Source organism: Argentina anserina, chromosome 1, assembly GCF_933775445.1.
Source record: "Argentina anserina chromosome 1, drPotAnse1.1, whole genome shotgun sequence".
NCBI classification, from domain to species: domain Eukaryota; kingdom Viridiplantae; phylum Streptophyta; class Magnoliopsida; order Rosales; family Rosaceae; genus Argentina; species Argentina anserina.
In genome coordinates, this window is record NC_065872.1 from 12,205,851 (window position 1) to 12,219,065 (window position 13,215).

A 13,215-nucleotide genomic window follows, 5' to 3' on the forward strand; every position below is an offset into this window, starting at 1 on the left:
CGGTCAACCATTTTTACGCTTATTATCCCCTATGTGCCTATGGGTAGCCCTATCCCTAGAAGGTAAAATTTTTGAAAATTTTACACGAGCTGCTACATCACATATATGTGAGAGTGTGTGCGTGAAAGAATCCACCAAAACTAGTCTAAAAAGAGGGGGTAAGAACGAATTCACACTTAATTAAATGAAATTAAGTTAATGTTTACCACATCGATCGAGACCCAAATTTTATCAAAATTAGATGAATTTTTTACCATATCCGTATTTAAATATGCTGATCACATCTGACGGTCAAAATTTAATATTTTGAATTTTAGACATTGGAACCACAACATGCCTACTAATGTGGTATAACTTGTTTAGTGGTTTTTTGCAATTGTATGCATTTGTGAAGCAACTATATCTTGTAAATAGAATTTTGCAAATCTGTCCGCATGTTCTTTTTATTTCATTAAGAATCAAGTAGATAGACAAGGAAAGAAACTCCGATTTTCTTTACAAAATAACCGAAAGAAAAACCGATATAAACCAGAGAAAAACCAAACCGAACCAAACCGAACACAATTGGTTTTTGAAAAAAAAAGTGAAAAACCAAACCGAATAAATAGAACGGTTTGGTGTTCGGTATCACCTATAAACCGCACCATTCACACCGATTAACACCCCTAGGCCGTATGGCATACGACGTCGGAGATGATCTGAGTGACACTCGTGAATCTATTAGCCTTGCTAACTTATTGAACGAAACTGGAGCAATCTCACGGAGGCTTCAGATCTCATATTTACATTTTGATCGTTTAATTTTTAAATATGTACCAGTAGATTATTGTCAAAAAAATTTATTTAAATTAAAAATTGTTAAAATATTTATAAAATGTTTTACTCATTAATTATTATAGACTTGAACAGTTCATATTCGACATATTTGGTTTATCTATTAATTTTATCTAGCCTCATGCTTTAACGATTACTAAATTAATTGAAATTTGGTATAAATTTGATCTTTGTATACTTACGATATAAACCGTTGAGATGAAAAAATGTGATTAAAAATGAGTCTAATTTGATGCATGATGAAATAACTGTGTCTTTATTGAATGATATTGGAGCCTATATATATGCATTACAAAACTACAATCCCGTAGAATTCAGAGTCATAATCTATTACAGAGATAATAATCTATCAACAAGGTTCTAAAAAGCGCTAGGCGGTATGCAGACGGACAACCACCTCCTAGCGCCTAGATGGTTAGGGGGCGCCTAGGGGGTTTTGAATTATTAAATATTTATTTATTTTTATACATATATTTAAACTATTTTAATAATTAAAAATATATAATGATGTTTAATATTAATTTTAAAAATACTTAAAATAGTCTAAATTCACATAATTTAAGTAGAAAATCCATAAAAATATTTGAAGAAAAAATAAATAATGAAACAAATGCAATAGTACTAAATCTCAATTTATTTCTCTCCAAATTATTTCATAACTCATTCGGTATCAAACTCAAACTTAATATTCATATTTCTTTCATCTTCTTCTGTTGATGAGATTCAGTTTTCAGAAAATAGACAAAGAGTGAGAGCTGCGGTCTCTTTCAGTTTTTTTTTTAATATTAAATGATGGTTGACCGCCTAAGACTAAATATGACCAATTAGACCGCCTAGGACTGAATAAGGCTGCCTAAGACCGCCTAGGCAGCCGCCTAATTCACAAAACGCCACAGATGGCCGCCGAGGCAAAAAGCGCGGCGGTGGGTGACCTCTTAGCGCCTAGGCGCTGCCTAGACCGTTTTTTAGAACATTGTCTATCTCCTAACAAGAAACATATTAGGCTAAGACACACAATGGTAGAATTGTTATTCTCCTGGAACACTCCCCCTTGTGTCACATGCGTAGGTTGCATGGCGCACAATGTTGTCTCGGTAAAAACCTTGTCAAGCAAAACAAAAACCTTTTGGGTAAAACAAAAGCTTGATTGAAGGGAAAAAGAGCACAACGCACCAACTACTTAAAGATCTTAACATGTAATGTAGACTCCCCCTGAAGTCTACCAAACTCTAAAGTTCTGATATACGACGCATGCAAATGCTCTTCACATGTTTCACAAAAGTAGATTTAGGCAAACACTTGGTGAACAAATCCGCAACATTGGATTCTAAACTCACTTGATTGATCCGAACATTCAAGAACTTCTGTTGTTGAACATTGTAGAAAAACTTGGGCGAAATATGCTTGGTGTTGTCTCCCTTGATGCAACCTAACTTTTTCTGCTCTATGCAAGCAACATTATCTTCATAAAATAAACGTAGGTTGATCAGTTGTAGAGACTAATCCATAAGAATCACGAATATGACGAACGAGTGATTATAGCCAAACACATTCTTTAACTGTTTCATGGAGAGCGATGATCGTCGTATTACCAATGGTAAACACATAACCGGTTTAAGAACGAGTCTTATGAGGGTCAGAGAGGTACCCTGCGTCGGCATAACCAACTAATAAGTTGTTCGGAGTCTTTGCATCGGGGGAAGGAGCTGCATGGGACCGGTTGCCGCTCTCGGTTGCCGGCGGTGCTGCCTGCGGCGCCAGTGTGAGGTGGCATGGCCATGGTATTTCTTTGTTGTAAGGATAGAACAATCCCATGTCAAGGGAACCTTTCGAGTACCAAAACAATTGCTTGATTCCATTTCAATGACGTAGCGTAGGTGCGGAGCTACAGATATATTCGGTCTAGTGCATTGAGCAAGATACAATAGTACCCCAATTGCACTATGGTATGGAACTTCAAGACCAAGAACTTCTTCATCGTCCTCTTGTGGACCGAATGGATCCTTCTTGATATCTAGACTTCGGACGACCATGAGAGTAGACAATGGACTGCATAGATCCATATTTAAACGTCAAAGCATATTCTGCGTGTAATTCAACTGGTGGACTAAGTTATTGTCGGCCCTATGCACAAGCTCAAGGCTGAGACAAAATTTCGTCCTCCTGTTGGTTGCATCACTTAAGTATGATTATGTGTATTTGTGTGTGAAGCTACCTACTCCCAAGAATAGGAGATCAAGTTTTAGTAACGAAAAGTGTAGAGTATCGTACCTAAGGGATTGGGAGAAACTAAATTCTAATTAGATTTCCGCAAGAAAAACATGCATTCTAACTTTTTACAAGTTCACAACCTTAGCCATTTGGAAGCTAAGAGTCATGGAGATGGTATTAACAAGTGGTAGTGAATCGGCTTGGTTGATTTTAGAATTAAGCTAAGCAAACTAATTCTTGCACAAAAACAACAAAGAAAGATAAATGTAGAGATAGAATCAAAAGAGGAGTACAGAGTTAGGCATTGCACCTAGCCTTACTCATGCACAAATGTAACTCAAGATTAATACATAAACATGTTTGACAAATTTCCCCCTAGTGCTTTGGTGAAGTTACCAAGAAACCAACTAATCATGCAATTTTACAAAGTCTTTTAGAGCCATATTAAATCACACAACCTTAGTCCGAATTATGTTACCTTATAATACAAGTGAGATATGTACCACAAGCATAACACCCCCTTAGAGTAATTACACTCATGGCACAAGCATTAAGTGCAAGGTAAGAAATTCAAGCAACTTAATATTTCCCGTAAGAAACACTAAGCCACCACCTAAAGGCTACTAATGCTCACGGATTCAAGAAGTTGTCAAGTTCAAGTTCCGATTCATTAATTACCTAAATATGTTTCTAGGTGACAAAACTAACAACACATTTAGTAAGCATTTTAAGTGTAGAAGCCCATAGATTCAACATGCATCAACATCAATTAAGAGTAAAATGAATTCATTAGCACATGAGTTTGGCTAGAGCTAGCCTAGCCTCAAATCCAACTATTCACAACCCATTAAATACAACAAACCCTTAAAATGAAATACATCAACATAGAAGTAGAGTAAAGAGAGAAGAGATTACCAAGGGTTTGGTACAAATGATACCAAACCGTACCTCTAAAGGTTCACTACTCACAAAGATGTAATAAGAAAGAAACTGCTTCTAAGTATGATATTAATGGGTTCTAACAAAGGAAAAACTTCATGAACACCATACTTTATCCACACAATCTAGGAACAAAGAACAAGGGTTTGAATGATTATGAGTAGAGGATGAAGAGAGTGAAATGAGTATGGATTTGGTAAAACCCCCACACTATCACATCTCTTTACTCCAACCCAAATCTATGAAACAAGTTTGTGATTGATCAAAAGTGTAAAGGATCTTTGGTTTTTGGTGAAAACCCAAGACACTTTACACTTCTCTCTACACAACTTGATATCCCAAGACACTTTACACTTCTCTCTACACAACTTGATATCTATGACTTAGGCCTAGGAAAACTGTTAAAACTATGGAAAAGATGAAGTTTTGATGGAGTTTTAGTGTGGTAAAGGAGGTTGCACGAATTTGGGAAGAAAGATGGTATTTAAAGGCTTTAAGGTCACAAATGAAGGGTGAAGATGTAAGGGGACGAATGGCTAGATATAGTGGACAAATGTGGAAGTGCAAATTGTTGATCTTGTTCTTGAAATAGTCCCCTTTATTTGTCTTTTTCTATCTTGAATTTGAATTTAAATTTAAATCCCCAATTCATAGAGCACAAATTGTGGATCTTGTTCTTAAAATGGTCCCCTTCAATGTCTTCTTCTATTTTGAATTTGAATTGTAAATTAAAATCCACAATTCATGATTCACCAATGCTCCATTGACTTATTGACTTCAGTCACCACCATTTCCGGCAACCGCTTTCTCCTTGTCAGAGTTTATCCAGTATTTTTTGGCGTTGACTTTTGTTTTCTTGTGAAATCTCCACATTTGCTCTTTTTGGTTTGAAACTTTCACCCGAATGCAGAATGTGCGCTAAATCCACTCTTTTTGACGTGTTTCCAATCATTTGCACATTTTTCTAGCATAAGTAGTAAACGTAATAAGAAATAGATAAATATACAAAAATATAAAGTAAAAGAATAAGAATAAGAATAAGGCAAACATTACTAGGTTAATATTAACCTAACACCTCCTTAGGTCCTTCATCTCAAATTCCGACTTCAAATAAGATACAGTATCTTCAATCTCATCAAGAGTACCAATTATATTCATGTCATCAACGTAAACCGCAATGATGACGAATCAGGAATTTGTCTTTTGTATGAACACGCATGGGCATAGTTCATCATTCTTATACCCTCTCTCTTTCAAGTACTTGTGCAACCGATTGTACCACATTCTTTCGGATTGCTTCAACCCGTACAACGAACAACGTAATCTGACTGCATGAGCACTCTGTGCTCTGGAGGCACTTGATGGAGGTAAAGGTAGTCCATATGGAGCTTTCATGTATATCTCTGTGTCAAGATCCCTATAGAGATAAGATGTGACCACATCCATAAGCTGCATGTTTAGTCTTTCGGACACTAACAGACTAATGAGGTAGCGGAAGGTAATGATGACCATAACAGGAGAATAAGTCTCTTCATAGTTAATGTCAGGTCGTTGTGAGAATCCTTGCGCCACGAGTCTTACCTTATAACTCACGATCTCATTCATCTCATTACGCTTACGAACGAAGAACCATTTATGTCCAACTGGTTTGACATCTCTTAGAGTCAATTCAACCTTTCTGAAAACTTCTCTCTTTGCTAATGAGTCAAGTTTTGCCTGGATTGCTTACTTCCACTTCAGCCAATTTGCTATGCGTTCGCATTTAGCTACATATCGAGGTTTAATGTCGTTTTCAGATATGATCTCATGTGCTGTGGAATAAGCGAAAATGTCATCAATGTATGTAGTGGCTCGGTTTAGGACCGACTGCTCACTTGTGCAGTTCACTGAGATTTCGTTGTTCTCTAGCATCAAACAACGTTCCATAGCGTCACACGGTAACACTTGAGTTGATTCATGGACATAGCTGTAATCAGAGACAACTTCATACGATGGTGATTCATCGTTGATGACGTGTTGTGCATTGGTCATTCGCTTCTTTCTAGGCTTTGAATCCCTAGAGTTTATCGGTCTCCCCCTTTTCTTTTGAGGAGCCGATGCCATGCCGGGTCATCTTGGCATCATCGCCACAAGGGACGCCGACAGCGCCGCCACATACGGCTGCACTACTGCCGGTTGTCGTCTCACTGTCAGGGACGGTGCCAACGATGCTAGGTCCAGAAGCCTGTCTTCCACGCCCGTGTTTTGGGACATCCAACCATGCCGGTACATTTGCAGCGGGTATGTTTGATCTCGTCACTTTAGCATATCCCCACGCAGAGACCAGCATGTTAGTACCTATAACCATTGCCCGAGCAACAAGCTGAATATGCTTGATGGTTGCCTCTGCTAGACCATTTTGTGAATGAACTTGAGGAACAAGATGTTCAATTTTGATCCCAACAGACATGCAATAATCATCTAAAATTTTGGAGATGAATTCTCCAGCATTATCCAAACGAATAGATTTGATAGGATAGTTGGGGTGGTGAGCCCGAAGTTTGATGACCTCAGCTAATAACTTAGCAAATGCAGCATTCTTTGTGGATAGCAAAGCGATGTGTGACTAACGCGTCGATGCATCAACCAATACCATAAAATATCTAGAAGGTCCGCATTCTAGTTGAATAGGTCCACAAATGTCACCTTGGATATGTTTTAAGAATGAAATGTTCTCGGTTGAAGTCTTAGAAAAAGAATGACTTCCTTGGAATTTAGCAAGAGAACAAGCTTTGCAAAACCAGCAATGGGCATAAGAAATTTCCATGGAGGCATTAGAAAGCACGAGAGGCATCATAAACTCATGTGAAGGAGGGGATGCCACCACTGATGGCATAAAAGCCATGGAGCTGCCGAGAGGGGCAGGCTCGGCCGCACCGTGCAGTACATGGGTAGGCACGGCCTCACCGTGTGGAGCACGGGTGAGGTGATTCTCCAATCGCTTCCGGGACTTTAAAAATGGATGACCATGTGTATTATTAAGAATTGTAATCATCATATCACGTCCATGGTGCCCAAGACGGGCATGCCAAAGCATATAAGAGTCCGAATCACAAAAGTTGCGTTCAACCGCATATGATTCAAAGATTCGAATGGAAGTAAGATACAAACCATTCCCGAGACTCTTCATCTTCTCTAAGATGCGGCGGTGGCCTGCTTTCTCAGAGGTAACACAAAGATATTCCTCTCCATTCTCAACATAAGTATCGAGGTGAAAACCATTGACACGTATGTCCTTAAAACTTAGCAAGGTGCGAGAAGACTTCAGTGCATAAAGAGAGTCAACGACGTTGAGAGTCATACCATTAGGCAACATAAAAGAAGCGGTTCCTCTTCCTTGAATGATGGATTTCGAGCCAATCATTCTAGTCATCGAAGAAGTCAAAACACTAGATCCGTGAACAACTGCTTGTACCGTAGAACAATGTGGGTGTTTCCGCAATCAGTTAGACATTCGATTTCGCTGCGGGCTATCTACAAAATGAAAATTAAGAGAGTCAGCGACATGGGAACAATTCTATACAATACACCGTAGAATATTGTAGGAAAGGGAATCTGAACAAAGTGCGATCCCATTGAATGTATCAGATGGCAATAATACTACATTCTTCAACTAAAGAGTTGGGAAACATGGTATTGAAGTAGTGAAATACCAAACAGTAAGCTAGGGTGGTAGAAACCATTTAAAAACGGTGTAAAAACACATATAAAAGGGCCGGTAAGTGCATATAACGAACTTGGAGAAAACCGGAAAACTAACCGGAAAACCATGTCAAAATAACTCAAAACCGGGTGAAATTTGGACTAGGAAAACGTGGCAGTCAGGACTGCTGAAAATATGCCAGAAAGATGACGAGAAACGACGTAAAACTTGCCAGAAACCGGTGGCACCGATATTCGGAAAACAGATTGGCGGCAGCCAGAGCTGCAGGTCTGACAAGGGACGCCAACAGGAATCGGATGGCAGCGTCGGAAATGCCGTCAAATGGCCGGAAGGCTGCCAAAACGCCAGAAAACTTTCTGGAAACGCCGAAACAGTAACCAGGTACGGCCAAAGGCCAAACAACGTCATTTTTGACGTTCCGAAGTTCGTTTTCTAAATTTTAAAGTTTTAAATTCACAAAGTAGTGCTATTGGGGCTCATGTAACCCAAAAGTGACAAATTTAAAAACCACGTGAATTGCACACGTTGATCATCATGCTAAGTGTAAGGTAAATAAAATTCTCAAAGAGATCATCATGCACGTTGATCATGACGTGCTAAACAAGAAATGAAATTTTTTTATTGAATGCCAATTTTTAATACATCACACATGAATCTCTAATTCCAAAATCAAAAGACTATTACAAAGTCAATGAAAATAACAATGGCGGTCGGCCATAACAATACTTGAAATCATAAAGCTAGAAGAAACTAAAATCGACTAATCAAAGTCAGAAGTATCGATGGTAGTGGCCGGAGGCTTAGCCTTAGAAGCAAGGGGCTCGGGCTTCATGGAGATGTGGTGAGTCTCGATCTCAGGGTCCTCATCCACATGATTCGATTCGGGTTGTAGAAACTTCTTGTAGGCAGAGTATGCCTTGATCATCTCTTTGCTAGCGCGACAATCGCAATTAAAGTGCTTGAAGGAGCCACATTTGAAGCATGGAGACTTGCCATTACTAGAAATGGAGGAATGAAGAGGCACACGGCCTCCTTGAGGTTTGGGACGGGGATGACCTCCCCCGGAGGGTGCGGCACCACCACCATCACGAGTCCAAGTATTGGACTTGGCCCAGACCGGCCTTGTTGCCTCCCACCACGAGAGTTGTTGTTTTGGTGCTAGTATGGAGCGTTCCTTGATTGACTCTTTTGCTTAGGAGCTTTCCCATAGTTAGATTGTGGCGTATAAATCTTTTTAGTGCCAACATGTCTATTGTTGTTGTTGAGGAGGATCTCAGAATGCCTCCATTAAGTCGGCGAAAGACCGGATCTTCCCTTCCTCTACATGAGTGTGGTACGTATGAGCTTGAACCTCATAGTTGATTGGAAACGTGTCCAATGTCTTATTGAGAAGATCTAGGTCGGTCTTGATGACACCAATGATGCCAAGATCAGATTGCAGGCATATCATATCCTGATTGAAGTCATCCACTCTCTTATAGTCCAATAGACGGATGTTATCCCATCTAACGGTCAATTCAAGGAGAAGCTTATCATGAACGTTGTTGTACCGCAAGCGTAGTTTGTTCCATAATTCTTTAGGATCTTTTACGTTCAAGTATTGCCTCTCAAGAGTTGCATGGATGTGACATCTCATGAAGATGAGAGCTTGAGTCTTGGCCATGGGTGAGAAATCAGCAGGAGGGTCGGAAAACATGCCTTTGATCCCTCGGCTCTCAAAAGCGAGTTCCATGTCGGAAACCCAACGGTGGTATTCCTTGCCTTCTAGATCAAGAAGGCTAAATTCTGGTCGAGATGACGATGACATCTATAAAAACGAATACATAATCGATTAGATTCAAGTATAATAGGAATTAGAAGAGGTGACGTGCATGGTCACAAGAAAAATCGATGCAGACGGCGATACTCACGATCATACTCAAAACAGCGGTGCACTCAGGCGACCACACGAAAATCGATTGACTTCCCTTTCAAAACAATCGTGACTCCCCCAGGACCGTCACACAAAAAACATCGACCAAGAGGGGAAACCCATCTCTCTTTAGTCTCATCGGCGTTATAAGAAAGGCCGGAATGAAGACAAGAAGAAGGCTAATAGCGCATGATATAATTTATCTATACGTTCAAAAGCGGGAACGTTAATGAAAAATTTACCTTTGAAGGTGTGGAGAAAACGGGGGTAGCTTCTCTTGAGTGAAGTCGTTGCTTGTGAAGTTCGTGTTTCTTACGTGAATATGCGCGGGAGGGGGGGGGGGAGCAATCTGGAATGCTTTGGTGCGGGGTCTTGCGGGGCATAAAGTTGATTTTGCGGAGCGAATACGGAGGAGACCCTACGAAGCTGCGGGGGGAAGGGGGGGGGGGGGAGAGGCTGCAGGGGGTTTGCAGGGAGGTCTGCAAGGACTGCAGGGGACAGCATGTGCGGCGGCCAGCAGCGGGGAGGAGCGGCAGGAGCTGTCCCCGACGAGGAGCGCCGACGGGAGAAAAATAAATTATAGGGCTCTAAAAGTTCAGGGTTTTAGGGCGAGGTGCGTGATAACGTGATGCAAGATGAAATAACTGTATATTTATTGAATGATATGTGAGCCTATATATAGACATTGAGATTATAAAACCACAATCCCGTATGATTCAGAGTCCTAATATATTACAGAGATTCTAATCTATCTCCTAACAGGAAACCTATTAGGCTAAGTCACACACAAGAGTAGAATAATAATTCTCCCGAAACATAATTAACAATTTACTTAAAAGTGTTCAACTAATTTCAATCTGATAATATCATTGCAAAACATTTTAGTCCACCACTTCTTGTTTAAGACGAATTAAAAAAGAGAGTATTTGATTCCTACATGTTAATTTACACATAAATGACTACTCTTCTTTGGATTATTTTCGATTCCAGATAATAGGAATGGGAATGACTCAACCTTGTTTCATTCCTCCTCTCTGATCCATTCTCTCTCCAATTCCTTGTCCCTCACATGGCTGCTGCTTCAGTTCCACCGACTGCTGAGACCCAACTCATTCAGTCTCTGTTTGCAGTTGCACTCAAGGGTAATTGGAGCCCCCTCTTGAAACCCAAGCTTAGGTCTTGTCTCACTTCCTCCACCATCCGCCAGGTACTCCTCCACCTCTCACTCCATAACCACAGCCCTTCACTTTCCTTGTCTTTCTTCAAATGGGTGGAGTCGCTGCCCCATTACAAGCACTCCCTGCAGTGCTCTTGGACCATGGTTCACATTCTCACCAAACACAGGCACTTCCAAACCGCACACCAATTACTTGAGAAGATTGCCTTTAGGGATTTCTTGTCGTCCCCGTCGGTTTTGAATGCTTTGATTCCGACCCAACATGACCCCGATGTGAATTCCCATGTTTTGAGCTGGCTTGTGATAACTTATGCTAATTCTAAGATGACCCAAGATGCTATTCAGGTTTTGGAGCATATGAGGGTACATGGGTTTAAGCCACATTTGCATGCTTGCACTGTGTTGTTGAATTCGTTGGTTAAAGATAGGTTGATTAGTGTGGTTTGGAAGGTTTACAAGAAGATGATTAAGACCGGTGTTGTGCCGAATATTCATACTTACAATGTGTTGATTCATGCTTGTTGCAAGTCTGGGGATATAGAGAAAGCAGAAGGATTGGTGAGTGAGATGGAGTTGAGGTGTGTGTTTCCTGATCTTTTCACCTATAATACTTTGATATCGTTGTATACGAAAAGGGGTATGCATTATGAAGCTTTGTGTGTTCAAAATAGAATGGAAATGGCAGGAGTTAGTCCTGATATGGTGACGTACAATTCTCTCATGTATGGATTTTGTAGAGAGGGAAGGATGACAGAAGCTGTGAAACTTTTCCGCGATATCAAAGGTTGTGTTCCTAATCATATAACTTATACTACAATGATTGATGGATATTGTAGACTGAATGACCTGGAAGAAGCTTTGAGATTGTGCGAGGTAATGAAGTCTAAGGGGTTGTATCCTGGAGTTGTTACTTATAATTCGATTCTCCGTAAGTTGTGTCAGGAAGGCAGGATGAGGGATGCGAATAAGCTTTTGAAAGAGATGAGTGAAAAGAATGTTGAGCCTGACAATGTTACATGTAACACCCTGATTAATGCTTATTGCAAAATAGGAGATATGATGTCTGCAGTGAAAGTGAAGAACAGAATGTTGGCATCTGGATTGAAGCTGGATGAGTTTACATACAAAGCACTTATTCATGGATTTTGTATGGTACTGGAAATGGACGGTGCTAAAGATCTTTTGTTTGACATGCTTGATGCAGGGTTTTGCCCAAGTTATTGCACATATACATGGATTATAGATGCTTACTGCGACCAAGGCAATGAAGAAGCAGTTACAAGATTACCAGATGAGTATGTTAGAAAAGGTATTCTTGTTGATGTCTCTCTGTACAGGGCATTAATCAGGAGGTTATGTAAACGAGAAAAGGTGGATTGTGCTGAAAAGGTTTACAGTCTTATGCAGGAGAAGGGAATATTAGCAGACAGTGTAGTGTTTACTAGTCTAACATATGCTTACCTGAAAGAGGGAAAGTCAAGTGTAGTTTCAGGGATGTTAGATGAAATGTTCAAGAGGAGGTTGATGGTAACACGCAAGATCTACAGGTCTTTCAATGCATCATATGCTGGTGAAAAAGATATCTTACGTCTCTTTTGGGATCATATGGTCGAGAGAGGCCTGATGTCAAAAAAGGTTATGATTACAGAAATGCAGCAGACATGAATCAACATGAAAGATACACTGGGTGTCTGATAGTCGACTCGATCTTTCATACCACAGGGATTTGATATGCAAACTTCCTGTGAATCCACATGTCTTGAAATGTGTTAGAGGCTGTTATAACTCTAGGTACTCGAAGTTATACACAATTGTGAAAAGGTTAAGAGACAAATTTAGTTGCTTCTCCCACTCAATTTGGTATCAAGTCTACCATTTTACCCCCTCTTAATGCTCTAGACTCGTATAACAACCAAGAAAGCTTATGGTGTGGGTGGAACTGCAAACAGGTACAATCTTGTAATACCTGATATGGACAAGCCAACTTCAAGGAGGTGCCGATTGTACTCATATTTTACCACTGAAATCAACTATCAAGAAGCATCACAGCCACGGTGTGCTAAGGATTGGCTGTCTAAGTTACCCTGCAGCTATGGTCTCTACTTGTTGAAGATGTGCTCCCCACCATGTGCGTGGCAATTGCAATTTAGTGTGTATCAGCTTCAGCGTGGTCTGAACAGAAATGTAAGCGGAATGGATTCTACAAGATTGTATAACATTTAGAAGATAATGACTGAATTGGTGATGGGTTGGAGGATGCTGAAATCTTGATTGACCAAGCAGTGTCAGACTCCATCATGTTGTAAATGACAGGTAAATTAGTATTTTTGTTTTGGCATATGTGAATCTCAAGAGATTATATATCAGTATTTATTGATATATTTCACATCTTTGATAAATCAGTAATTGATATCTGTTTGATTTGTAATTTTGTATTGT

At 40.0% G+C, this 13,215-nt stretch overlaps 1 protein-coding gene across 1 annotated transcript; it reads left to right on the forward strand.

Annotated features, from left to right (window-relative positions):
* Positions 1-10,647: 10,647 nt before the first annotated feature.
* On the forward strand, positions 10,648-13,212 carry LOC126801952 (pentatricopeptide repeat-containing protein At5g38730; the record flags this gene model as incomplete). The annotated part of the gene is made up of 1 exon (XM_050529457.1): positions 10,648-13,212. A coding segment is annotated over one exon (1,794 nt), but the record flags the coding sequence as incomplete, so codon positions are not given.
* Between the last annotated feature and the right edge of the window lie 3 nt (positions 13,213-13,215).